Below are 13,540 nucleotides of genomic sequence, written 5' to 3'. Positions count from 1 at the left end.
CCAGGGGACACCCAGGGACACCCAGGGACACCCAGGGACACCCAGGGACACCCGGGGACACCCAGGGACAACCAGGGGACACCCAGGGACACCCAGGGACACCCCAGGGACACCCAGGGACACCCAGGGACACCCAGGGACACCCAGGGGACACCCAGGGACACCCAGGGACACCCAGGGACACCCCAGGGACACCCAGGGGACACCCAGGGACACCCAGGGACACCCCGGGGACACCCAGGGACACCCAGGGACACCCAGGGACACCCAGGGGACACCCAGGGACACCCAGGGACACCCGGGGACACCCGGGGACACCCAGGGACACCCCAGGGACACCCAGGGGACACCCAGGGACACCCAGGGACACCCAGGGACACCCAGGGACACCCAGGGACACCCCAGGGACACCCAGGGGACACCCAGGGACACCCAGGGACACCCAGGGACACCCAGGGACACCCAGGGACACCCGGGGACACCCAGGGACACCCAGGGACACCCAGGGGACACCCGGGGACACTCCAGGGACACCCGGGGACACCCAGGGACACCCAGAGACACCCAGGGACACCCAGGGACACCCAGGGACACCCAGAGACACCCAGGGGACACCCGGGGACACTCCAGGGACACCCAGGGACACCCAGGGACACCCAGGGGACACCCAGGGACACCCAGGGACACCCAGGGACACCCAGGGGACACCCAGGGACACCCAGGGGACACCCAGGGGACACCCGGGGACACCCAGGGACACCCAGGGACACCCAGGGGACACCCAGGGACACCCAGAGACACCCGGGGACACCCCAGGGACACCCCGGGGACACCCAGAGACACCCCAGGGACACCCAGGGGACACCCAGGGACACCCAGAGACACCCAGGGACACCCAGGGACACCCAGGGACACCCAGGGGACACCCAGGGACACCCAGGGGACACCCGGGGACACTCCAGGGACACCCGGGGACACTCCAGGGACACCCAGGGACACCCAGGGGACACCCAGGGACACCCAGAGACACCCGGGGACACCCAGGGGACACCCAGGGACACCCCAGGGACACCCCGGGGACACCCAGGGACACCCAGGGACACCCAGGGACACCCAGGGACACCCAGAGACACCCCAGGGACACCCAGGGGACACCCAGGGACACCCGGGGACACCCAGGGGACACCCAGGGACACCCAGGGGACACCCGGGGACACTCCAGGGACACCCGGGGACACCCAGGGGACACCCGGGGACACTCCAGGGACACCCGGGGACACCCAGGGACACCCAGGGGAGACCCAGAGACACCCCAGGGACACCCAGGGACACCCAGGGGACACCCAGAGACACCCAGGGACACCCAGGGACACCCAGGGACACTCCAGGGACACCCAGGGACACCCAGAGACACCCAGGGACAACCAGGGACACCCAGGGACACCCAGGGGACACCCAGGGGACACCCAGGGACACCCAGGGACACCCAGGGACACCCGGGGACACCCAGGGACACCCAGGGACACCCAGGGGACACCCAGGGACACCCCAGGGACACCCGGGGACACCCAGGGACAACCAGGGGACACCCAGGGACACCCAGGGACACCCAGGGACACCCAGGGACACCCGGGGACACCCAGGGACACCCAGGGGACACCCAGGGACACCCAGGGGACACCCAGAGACACCCAGGGACACCCGGGGACACCCAGGGACACCCAGGGACACCCAGGGGACACCCAGGGACACCCCAGGGACACCCGGGGACACCCAGGGACAACCAGGGGACACCCAGGGACACCCAGGGACACCCAGGGACACCCAGGGACACCCGGGGACACCCAGGGACAACCAGGGGACACCCAGAGACACCCCAGGGACACCCAGGGACACCCAGGGACACCCAGGGACAACCAGGGACACCCAGGGACACCCAGGGACACCCAGGGGACACCCAGGGACACCCAGGGACACCCAGGGACACCCCAGGGACACCCAGGGGACACCCAGGGACACCCAGGGACAACCAGGGGACACCCAGGGACACCCAGGGACACCCCAGGGACACCCAGGGACACCCAGGGACACCCAGGGACCCCCCAACCCACCCAAACCCCCCCCAACTCCCCCCCGCGCCCCCGGCGCTCACCAGCTCGGCGGGCTGGGGGAAGGGCGCCCTGCAGAGGGTGGGGGGCGCGGGGGCGGCGCGGGGCAGGCGCTGCCACAGCTCCTCGGCCACGAAGGGCGCGAAGGGGGCCAGGAGGCGCAGCCCCGCCTCGGCGGCGGCCAGCAGCGTGGACAGCGCCGAGGGGCGCAGCGACGGGGACAGCAGGGACGCCTTGGCCACCTCCTGGGGGCGGGAGGGGGGCTGGGGTGAGCAAAACCTGAGACTGGGGAGAGAAATCCCGGAGTTGGGGAGAGAATCCTGGAATTGGGGAGAGACATCCGGAAATTGGGGAGAAACATCCGGAAATTGGGGAGAAAATCCGGAAATTGGGGAGAGACATCCGGAAATTGGGGAGAAAAACCTGAGACTGGGGAGAGAAATCCCGGAGTTGGGGAGAGAATCCTGGAATTGGGGAGAGACATCCGGAAATTGGGGAGAAACATCCGGAAATTGGGGAGAAAATCCGGAAATTGGGGAGAGACATCCGGAAATTGGGGAGAAAAACCTGAGACTGGGGAGAGAAATCCCGGAGTTGGGGAGAGAATCCTGGAATTGGGGAGAGACATCCGGAAATTGGGGAGAAAATCCGGAAATTGGGGAGAAAATCCGGAAATTGGGGAGAAAATCCGGAAATTGGGGAGAAAATCCAGAAATTGGGGAGAAAATCCGGAAATTGGGGAGAAAAACCTGAGATTGGGGAGAGAAATCCCGGAGTTGGGGAGAAAAACCTGGAATTGGGGAGAGACATCCGGAAATTGGGGAGAAAATCCGGAAATTGGGGAGAAAAACCTGAGACTGGGGAGAGAAATCCCGGAATTGGGGAGAAAAACCTGGAATTGGGGAGAGACATCCGGAAATTGGGGAGAAAATCCGGAAATTGGGGAGAAAATCCGGAAATTGGGGAGAAAAACCTGGAATTGGGGAGAAAAACCTGAGACTGGGGAGAAAATCCGGAAATTGGGGAGAAAATCTGGAAATTGGGGAGAAAATCTGGAAATTGGGGAGAGAAATCCCGGAATTGGGGAGAAAAACCTGGAAATTGGGGAGAAAAACCTGAAATTGGGGAGAAAAACCTGAGATTGGGGAGAGAAATCCGGAAATTGGGGAGAAAAACCTGAAATTGGGGAGAAAATCCGGAAACTGGGGAGAAAAACCTGGAACTGGGGAGAAACATCCTGAAATTGGGGAGAAAATCCAGAAATTGGGGAAAAAAATCCTGAAATTGGGGAGAAAAACCTGGAATTGGGGAGAAAATCCGGAAATTGGGGAGAAAATCCGGAAATTGGGGAGAAAATCCGGAAATTGGGGAAAAAAATCCTGAAATTGGGGAGAAAAACCTGAGATTGGGGAGAGAAATCCCGAAATTGGGAGAAAAACCTGGAATTGGGGAAAAAAACCTGAAATTGGGGAGAAAAATCCTGAAATTGGGGAGAAAATCCGGAAACTGGGGAGAAAAATCCTGAAATTGGGGAGAAAATCCGGAAACTGGGGAGAAAAATCCTGAAATTGGGGAGAAAATCCGGAAACTGGGGAGAAAAATCCTGAAATTGGGGAGAGAAATCTGAAATTGGGGAGAAAATCCCGAAATTGGGGAGAGCAGGGACGCCTTGGTGACCTCCTGGGGGCGGGAGAGAATTTTTTGGGGTTTTTTTAACTTTGAAATTTTTTTTTATTTTTAAATTTTGGGGAGAATTTTTTTGTTTTTTGTTTTTTTTTTTTTAATTTTAGGAAATTTTTTTGGTTTTTTTTTTTTAATTTTAGAGATTTTTTTTGCTTTTTTTTAATTTTGAGAAATTTGTTTTAAAATTTCGGAGAGGATTTTTTAATTCTGGGAATTTTTTTTTTTTTTAAATTTTGCAGAGAACTTTTTTTTTAAAAAAAATTTTGGGAATTTTTTTGTTTTAAATTTTGGAGAGGATTTTTTTTTTAATTTTGGGACGGGTTTTTTTTTTTTTCGTTCTAAATTTCGGAGAGAATTTTTTTTTTTTTTTTTTTTTAATTTTGGAAATTTTTTTTGTTTGTTTGTTTTGAATTTTGGAGAGGGTTTCTTTCTTCCTTTTGCCTTTCGGGGTTTTTATTTCACCCCCGCCCCCCAAGTCACCAGGTAGACGTCACAAAAGTCGCGGAGCCAGAAGTTCTGCACGGCCACGGCGGCGCCCTGGAACTGCAGAGACTCCAGACGGCGACAGCACTCGGCCGCGGCCGCGGCCAGGCGGGACAGCAGCCACAGGTCCAGGGGGGACAGCGGGGACACCTGGCACGGGGAGAGAAAAACGGGAAAAGTGGGGAAAAATGGGGAAAAATGGGGAAAAACGGAGGAAAAATGGGGAAAAATGGAGGAAAATGGGGAAAAATGGGGAAAAACGGAGGAAAAACGGAGGAAAAATGGGGAAAAATGGAGGAAAAATGGGGAAAAACGGAGGAAAAATGGGGATTTGGGGAGGAAAAATGGGGAAAAATGGAGGAAAAATGGGGAAAAACGGAGGAAAATGGGGAAAAATGGGCAAAAACGGAGGAAAAATGGGGATTTGGGGAGGAAAAATGGGGAAAAATGGGGATTGGGGAGAGTGTGGGACTCGGCCGCGGCCAGGCGGGACAGGAGCCACAGGTCCAGGGGGGACAGCGGGGACACCTGGCACGGGGAGAGAAAAACGGGAAAAGTGGGGAAAAACGGGGAAAAAATGGGGAAAAACGGAGGAAAAATGGGGGAAAACGGAGGAAAAATGGGGAAAAAATGGGGAAAAACGGAGGAAAAATGGGGAAAAACGGAGGAAAAATGGGGATTTGGGGAGAAAAAGTGGGGAAAAATGGGGGAAAAATGGGGGAAAAATGGGGATTTGGGGAGGAAAAATGGGGAAAAATGGGGATTTGGGGAAAAATGGGGGAAAATGGGGAAAAACGGAGGAAAAATGGGGATTTGGGGAGAAAAAATGGGGAAAAATGGGGATTTGGGGAGAAAAAATGGGGAAAAACGGAGGAAAAATGGGAAAAAACTGAGGAAAAAATGGGGGAAAACGGAGGAAAAAAGGGGAAAAATGGAGGAAAAATGGGGAAAAACAGGAAAAATGGGGATTTGGGGAGGAAAAATGGGGAAAAATGGAGAAAAAATGGGGAAAAATGGAGAAAAACTGGGGATTTGGGGAGGAAAAATGGGGAAAAACGGAGAAAAATGGGGATTTGGGGAGAAAAAATGGGGAAAATGGGATTTTGGGGGAAAACCTGGGAATTTGGGGGGTATCAGGGGCTGTTTTTTGGGGTCCCAGGGGCAGTTTTTGGGGTCCCAGGTCCCATTTTTTGGGGTTTTTGGGGGTCCCAGGTCCCATTTTTTCGGTTTTTTGGGGTCCCTGGTGCAGTTTTTGGGGTCCCAGGTGCCGTTTTTTGGGGTTTTTGGGGTCCCAGGTGCCGTTTTTTGGGGTTTTTGGGGTCCCAGGTGCCGTTTTTTAGGGTTTTTGGGGTCCCAGGTGCCGTTTTTTGGGGTTTTTGGGGTCCCGGGTGCCGTTTTTTGTGGTTTCGGGGTCCCCGTTACCTCCTCGGGGGGTCTTGGGGGTCCCTGCTCCCCCCGCAGGGCCCTGAGCACGAAGCCCACCCCGTTCCAGACCTTGTTGCAGAAGCGGCGCTGGGTCAGCACCGAGGCCACGCCCAGCCGGATTTCGGGGCCTGGGGGGGAGGGGAGGGGGAAATTTGGGGTCGGGGGGGGGCACCAGGAGCCCCCCAGTGTCCCACAGCTCCTCCCAGTCCTCCCAGTCCCCACCCTGGGGGGTCCCAGGGGTGATTTGGGGGTCTCAGGGTGGATTTGGGGGTCCCAGGGGGGATTTGGGGGGTCCCAGGGGGGATTTGGGGGTCTCTGGGGGGGATTTGGGGGTCTCAGGGGGGATTTGGGGGGTCCCTGGGTGGATTTGGGGGTCCCTGGGTGGATTTGGGGGTCTCAGGGGGGATTTGGGGGGTCCCAGAGGGATTTGGGGGGTCCCCGGGTGGATTTGGGGGTCTCTGGGGGGGGATTTGGGGGGTCCCAGGGGGATTTGGGGGGTCCCCGGGTGGATTTGGGGGTCTCTGGGTGGATTTGGGGGTCTCTGGGGGGGATTTGGGGGGTCCCAGGGGGATTTGGGGGTCCCTGGGTGGATTTGGGGGTCTCAGGGGGGATTTGGGGGGTCCCAGGGGGGATTTGGGGGGTCTCAGGGGGGATTTGGGGGTCCCTGGGTGGATTTGGGGGTCCCAGGGGGGATTTGGGGGTCTCTGGGGGGGATTTGGGGGTCTCTGGGTGGATTTGGGGGTCCCAGGGGGGATTTGGGGGGTCCCAGGGGGGATTTGGGGGTCCCAAGGGCGGATTTGGGGTGATTTTGGGGGTCCCAGGGGTGATTTTGGGGGTCCCAGGGGGCGGATCTGGGGTTTTTTGGGGCGGGGGTCTCACCGTGGGCGTTGTGGGTGCTCAGGGCCAGCCTCAGGGCGTCGGCGCCGCACTCGGGGATCCCCTGCGGGAACTGCCGCCTCTGGGGGGAGTTTGGGGGGGCCTGGGTCAGTTTGGGGGGGGGGTTGGGGGAATTTTTGGGGGTCCTGGGTCAGTTTGGAGGGATTTTTGGGGGTCCTGGGGGGATTTTGGGGGGTTTTGGGGGGTCCTGGGTGGATTCTGGGGAGTCCTGGGTCAGTTTTGGGGGTGTTTGGGGGTCCTGGGGAGATTTTGGGGGGTTTTGGGGGGTCCTGGGTCAGTTTTGGGGGATTTTTTGGGGGGTCCTGGGTGGATTTTGGGGGTCCTGGGTCAGTTTTGGGGGATTTTTGGGGGGTCCTGGGTCAGTTAAGGGGTTTTTTGGGGGGTCCTGGGTGGATTTTGGGAGTCCTGGGTCAGTTTTGGGGAATTTTTGGGGGTCCTGGGTGAATTTTGGGGGTCCTGGGTCAGTTTTGGGTTTTTTTGGGGGGTCCTGGGTGGATTTTGGGGGGTTTTGGGGGGTCCCACCTGCTCCTCCTGGGCCGCCTGCAGTTCCTGGGGGTCCAGGGTTCGACTCTGGAGCTTCTCCTGCAGCTCCTGGGGGAGAAAAGCCCCAAAATCACCCCAAAAATCACCCCAAAAACCCCAAAATCCCAAAAATCCCACCAAAATCCCAAAAATCCCTAAAATCACCCCCAAAACCCCCAAAATCACCCCCAAAATCACTCCACAATCCCCAAAATCACCTCAAAATCACCCCCCAAAAACCCCAAATCACCCCAAAAAACCCAAATCAACCCCAAATTCACCCCAAAAACCCCAAAACCCCCAAATTCACCCAAAAACCCCCAAATCACCCCAAACAATCCCAAAATCACCAAAAAAACCCCCAAATTCACCCAAAAACCCCCAAATTCACCCCAAAAAACCCCCAAAACCCCCAAAATTCAGCCCCAAACCCCCCAAAATTCACCCCAAAAACCCCAAATTCACCCAAAACCCCCAAATCACCCCAAACAACCCCAAAATCACAAAAAACCCCCAAAATTCACCTGAAAATTCACCCCAAAATCCCCAAATTCACCCAAAAACCCCCAAATCACCCCAAACAACCCAAAATTCATCCAAACCCCCCCAAAATTCACCCCAAAAACCCAAAATTCACCCCCAAAATTCACCCCAAACCCCCCAAATTCACCCAAAAAACCCCCAAATTCACCCCAAAAACCCCCCAAATCACCCCAAACAACCCCAAAATCACAAAAAAAACCCCCAAAATTCACCCCAAAAACCCAAAATTCACCCCAAAATTCACCCCAAACCACCCCAGCACCAGCCCCGAACCAGCCAGGATTGAATTTCGGTTTTTCCCGGCTTTTTGGGGGATTTTTTGGGATTTTTGGGGGATTTTGGGGTTACCCGGAGCGAGGCCCCCCCGATGACGTCGCGGGGGTCGACGACGTTCCCCAGGGATTTGCTCATCTTCCTCCCCTGGGGGTCCCGGACCAGAGAGTGCAGCAGCACCTGGGGGGGCACGGGGGACACTGGGACCCCCGGAAACGGGAGCGGGGACCCCCAAAACGGGAGGGGGGACCCCGAAAATGGGGAGAGGGACCCAAAAAATGGGATTGGGGACCCCGAAAATGGGGAGAGGGACCCAAAAAATGGGATGGGGGACCCAAAAAATGGGATGGGGGATCCTGAAAATGGGATTGGGGACCCCGAAAATGGGGAGAGGGACCCAAAAAATGGGATTGGGGACCCTGAAAATGGGGAGAGGGACACAAAAAATGGGATGGGGGATCCAAAAAATGGGATGGGGGACCCCGAAAATGGGGAGAGGGACACAAAAAATGGGATGGGGGATCCGAAAATGGGATTGGGGACACCCAAAGGGGGACAGGGACCCCCAGGAAAGGATCAAGGGGGAAAAGGGGACACCTGGGGACACCTGGGGACATTTGGGGACACCTGGGGACACCTGGGGACACCTGGGGACACCTGGGGACATTTGGGGACACCTGGGGACACCTGGGGACATTTGGGGACACCTGGGGACATTTGGGGACACCTGGGGACACCTGGGGACACCTGGGGACATTTGGGGACACCTGGGGACACCTGGGGACACCTGGGGACATTTGGGGACACCTGGGGACACCTGGGGACATTTGGGGACACCTGGGGACATTTGGGGACACCTGGGGACACCTGGGGACACCTGGGGACATTTGGGGACACCTGGGGACACCTGGGGACACCTGGGGACAGCGAGAACACAACAGGAAACCCCCAAACCCAACCAAACCCTGGGGGACGGGGGGGATTTGGGGACCCTGGTGACCCCTGATGACCCCTGGGGATGCCTGGGGACATCTGGGGACATTTGGGGACATCTGGGGACACCCGGGGACATTTGGGGACACCCAGAAAACAACACCAGCCCCCCAAAAATTTGGCCAAACCCTCGGGAACAGGGGTGGGTTTGGGGACCCTTGGGCACATTTGGTGACCCCTGGTGACCCTGGGGACATTTGGTGACCCCTGGTGACCCTGGGGACACTTGGGGACACTTGGGGACATTTGGGGACCCTCGGGGACCCCCAGAAAACAACAAAAAAAACCCCAAATTTGGCCAAACCCTCGGGAACAGGGGTGGGTTTGGGGACCCTTGGGGACATTTGGTGACCCCTGGTGACCCTGGGGACATTTGGTGACCCCTGGTGACCCTGGGGACACTTGGGGACACTTGGGGACCCTCGGGGACCCTCGGGGTGACCTGTGAGAAGGGCAGGCGGCCGGTGAGGCGCCGGCCCAGCATGGCCATCCGCGCCACCCAGAAGAAGAGGAGGTCACTGCCCGTCACCAGCACCGAGGTGGGGTAGAAACGGCCCAGGGCGGCGCTCTGGGGACAACGGGGACAGTCAGGGGACACCGAGGGGACACCGAGGGGCTCTGGGGACAACGGGGACAGTCAGGGGACAACGGGGACGCCGACGGGACAACGGGGACAGTCAGGGGACACCGAGGGGACACCGAGGGGACAACGGGGACAACGGGGACAGTCAGGGGACAACGGGGACACTGAGGGGACAATGGGGACACCGGGGACAGTCAGGGGACACCAAGGGGACAACGGGGACACCGAGGGGACAACGGAGACACCGAGGGGACAACGGGGACAGTCAGGGGACAACGGGGACACCGAGGGGACACCGAGGGGCTCTGGGGACAACGGGGACACCGAGGGGACAACGGGGACAGTCAGGGGACACCGAGGGGACAACGGGGACAACGGGGACAGTCAGGGGACAACGGGGACACCGAGGGGACAACGGGGACAGTCAGGGGACAACGGGGACACCGAGGGGACACCGAGGGGCTCTGGGGACAACGGGGACACCGAGGGGACAACGGGGACAGTCAGGGGACACCGAGGGGACAACGGGGACAACGGGGACAGTCAGGGGACAACGGGGACACCGAGGGGACACCGAGGGGACAACGGGGACACCGAGGGGACAACGGGGACACCGAGGGGACAACAGGGACAACGGGGGCACCGAGGGGACAACGGGGACACTGAGGGGACAGTCAGGGGACAGTCAGGGGACAACGGGGGGACAACGGGGACATTGAGGGGACAACGGGGACAACGGGGACAGTCAGGGGACACTGAGGGGACAGTGGGGACACCTGGGGACGTCTCACCTGCTCGGGCCAGCCCAGGGCGGCGAAGGGGAAGAGAGCGGAGGAGAACCAGGTGTCCAGAACGTCGGGGTCTGGGGACACAGAAACGTCACCAAACGTCACCAAACGTCACCAAGTGTCACCAAACGACACCTGGAGACCCCGAAATGTCATCTGGGGACCCCAAAATGTCACCTGGGGACCCTGAAATGGGTCTGGGGACACAGAAACGTCACCAAACGTCACCAAATGTCACCTGGGGACCCCAAAATGTCACCTGGGGACCCCGAAACGGGTCTGGGGACACGGAAATGTCACCAAACGTCACCCAACGTCACCTGGGGACCCCGAAATGTCACCTGGGGACCCCGAATCCAGCCCGGTGACCCCATTTAACCCCGCCCCGATCGTAAAAAACCCCAAATCGCCGGAATTTGCCCCGGGTTCTTGGGAATCTCTCCCGGATTTTTTTGGGGAATTTCCCCTGGATTTCTTTTTTTTTTTGGAGTTCCCCCCAAGATTTTAGAGAATTTCTCCCAGATTTTTTTTTTTTTTGACTTTCCCAGGACTTTTTTTTGGAATTCCCCCCAGATTTTTAGGAATTTCCCCCGGATTTTTTTGGGGGGGGGGAATTTTCCCTGAGCTTTTTCGGGAATTTTCCCCGGATTCTTTTTCGGAACTCCCCTCCCCCCACCCCGATTTTTTGGGGAATCTCTCCCGTTTTTTTTTTTTCCTGGACCCTCCCCATAACCCCGCCCCTTTCCCCGTTAGCCCCGCCCCCGGCTCACCTTGCTGCAGGTGCAGCTGCTCGGGGGGGCAGCCCAGGAGCGCCGAGGCCTCCGCCCGAGCCTCGGCCTCGCTGCGCGCCACCACCCAGGGCCCCTCCTCCTGGGGACGCACCTGGGGACGCACCTGGGGACGCACCTGGGCGCCCGCGGGGGCGGGGCCGGCCCTCACCTGGTAGGCGGGCACCTGGTGGCCCCACCAGAGCTGGCGGGAAAGGCACCAGTCCCTGCGGAGGGAGGGGACGCTGGGGGCCAGCCCGGGGACAGGTGGGACACGCCCCCCAAGGGCTGAGGGACACGCCCCCCTCACCTGGGACAACGCCCCGAATACCTGGGACCCCGCCCCAAGTACCTGGGACACGCCCCTCAGCTTGGACCCTGCCCCAAACACCTGGGACACGCCCCCAAGAGCTGAGAGACACGCCCTCCTCACCTGGGACCCCACCCCAAATACCTGGGACACGCCCCCAACACATGGGACCCTGCCCCAAATACCTGAGACACGCCCCCTCACCTGGGATCCCGCCACAAACACTTGGGACACGCCCCCAACACATGAAACCCCACCCCCTCACCTGAGCCCCGCCCGCTCACCTGAGCCCCGCCCGGCCCCGCCCCTCTCACCTGAGCCCCACCCAGCCCCGCCCCTCTCACCTGAGCCCCGCCCGGCCCCGCCCCTCTCACCCCACGTTCTCCATCCAGGTTTTCCAGTTTTTCTCGTGGAATTTGGGCACCAGGCGGAGCCTCCCCGACGTCACCGCCTGGGCACGGGACAGGTGGGACAGGTGAGCTCCCCCAGGTGTGTCCCAGGTGTATCCAGCCCCCCCAGGTGTGTCCCAGATGTGTCCCAGCTGTGTCCAGCCCCTCCAGGTGTGTCCCCAGGTGTGTCCCAGGTGTGTCCAGCCCCCCCAGGTGTGTCCCCAGGTGTGTCCCAGGTGTGTCCAGCCCCCCCAGGTGTGTCCCAGGTGTATCCAGCCCCCCCAGGTGTCCCCAGGTGTGTCCCAGGTGTGTCCCCGCTGTCCCAGGTGTGTCCCCAGGTGTGTCCCAGGTGTGTCCAGCCCCCCCAGGTGTCCCCAGGTGTGTCCCACGTGTGTCCCCGCTGTCCCAGGTGTGTCCCCAGGTGTGTCCCAGTTGTATCCAGCCCCCCCAGGTGTGTCCCCAGGTGTGTCCCAGGTGTGTCCAGCCCCCCCGGGTGTGTCCCAGGTGTGTCCCCAGGTGTGTCCCAGGTGTGTCCCAGGTGCGTCCAGCCCCCCCGGGTGTGTCCCCAGGTGTGTGCCAGCTGTGTCCCACGTGCGTCCAGCCCCCCCAGGTGTGTCCCCAGGTGTGTCCCAGGTGTGTCCCAGGTGCGTCCAGCCCCCCCGGGTGTGTCCCCAGGTGTGTCCCCAGGTGTGTCCCAGGTGCGTCCAGCCCCCCCAGGTGTGTCCCCAGGTGTGTCCCAGGTGCGTCCAGCCCCCCCAGGTGTGTCCCCAGGTGTGTCACCTGCAGGGCCTCCCGGGCCATGTCCGCACAGCTCAGGAACCACTGGCGCTTGAGCAGGAACTCGACGACGTCCCCGGAGCGGCTGCGGGGACATTGGGGACAGTGAGGGGACATCGGGGCCACACCTGGGGCCACACCTGGGGCCCCACCTGGGGCCCCACCTGGGGCCACACCTGGGGCCAGGTGCGGTTACCTGCAGAGGGGCAGGGTCATGGCGTGGTCCTGCACCCCGCGGAGCAGCCCCCGCTGGGCCAGCGCTGCCACCACCCGGGCACGGGCCTCGAACCTGGGGACACCCTGGGGACACAGGGGACACGCTGGGGACACCGGGAGCGGGGGACGCCTGGGGGGACACACCTGGGGACACCTGGTGGGGGCCGTACCTGGAGCCACCCCCCGCCCGGGGGACACAAGGTGCCGTCGTCCGCAATGACCGAGAGCAGCGGCAGCCCGTGGGCGCGGGCCAGCGCCAGGTCCTGGGGACTGTGGCCAGGGGTCACCTTCACCGCTCCTGGGGACGGGACACACCTGGTCACACCTGGGTGACACCTGAGTGACACCTGTGTGACACCTGTGTGACACCTGTGTGACCCATGATCAGCCGTTGTCACCCAGTGTCACCCCCAGGTCCTGGGGACTGTGGCCAGGGGTCACCTTCACCGCTCCTGGGGACGGGACACACCTGGTCACACCTGGTCACACCTGGGTCACACCTGTGTCACACCTGGGTGACACCTGGGTGACACCTGGGTCACACCTGGATCATCTACTGTCACCTATCGTCACCCAGCGTCACTCTCCTGTTTCTCTTCCAGTCCCAGACTGGTCCCAGTGCTCCCTCCCAGTTTATCCCAGTCCCTCCCAATTTAACCCAGTCCCCCCCCAGTCTGTCCCAGTCCCCTCCCAGTTTGTCCCAATCCATCCCAGTCCGTCCCAGTTTGTCCCAGTTCCCTCCCAGTTTATCCTAGTCACCCCCCAGTCTGTCCCAGTCCCACC

At 60.2% G+C, this 13,540-nt stretch overlaps 1 protein-coding gene across 1 annotated transcript in view; it reads right to left on the bottom strand.

Moving 5' to 3' along the window:
* The window catches only part of VARS2 (valyl-tRNA synthetase 2, mitochondrial), a 35,544-nt gene that overhangs the window by 13,054 nt on the left and 8,950 nt on the right, over positions 1-13,540 (bottom strand). The window contains exons 13-25 of the mRNA XM_066208703.1: positions 12,928-13,055; positions 12,738-12,841; positions 12,545-12,626; positions 11,750-11,826; positions 11,069-11,292; positions 10,302-10,372; positions 9,370-9,495; positions 8,010-8,114; positions 7,119-7,187; positions 6,579-6,657; positions 5,697-5,827; positions 4,272-4,424; positions 2,153-2,353 (exon numbers count right to left, since the gene is read on the bottom strand). Of these exons, the coding sequence (XP_066064800.1) occupies positions 2,153-2,353; positions 4,272-4,424; positions 5,697-5,827; positions 6,579-6,657; positions 7,119-7,187; positions 8,010-8,114; positions 9,370-9,495; positions 10,302-10,372; positions 11,069-11,292; positions 11,750-11,826; positions 12,545-12,626; positions 12,738-12,841; positions 12,928-13,055 (1,550 nt within the window). The remainder of the gene's footprint in view (positions 1-2,152; positions 2,354-4,271; positions 4,425-5,696; positions 5,828-6,578; positions 6,658-7,118; positions 7,188-8,009; positions 8,115-9,369; positions 9,496-10,301; positions 10,373-11,068; positions 11,293-11,749; positions 11,827-12,544; positions 12,627-12,737; positions 12,842-12,927; positions 13,056-13,540) is intronic.

The sequence above is a fragment of the Chamaea fasciata genome, unplaced genomic scaffold (genome assembly GCF_029207755.1).
Source record: "Chamaea fasciata isolate MVZ Bird 193981 ecotype frontalis unplaced genomic scaffold, bChaFas1.0.hap1 SCAF_419, whole genome shotgun sequence".
In the NCBI taxonomy this organism is placed as follows: Eukaryota; Metazoa; Chordata; class Aves; order Passeriformes; family Sylviidae; genus Chamaea; species Chamaea fasciata.
This window is presented reverse-complemented; position numbering and strand designations above follow the sequence as displayed.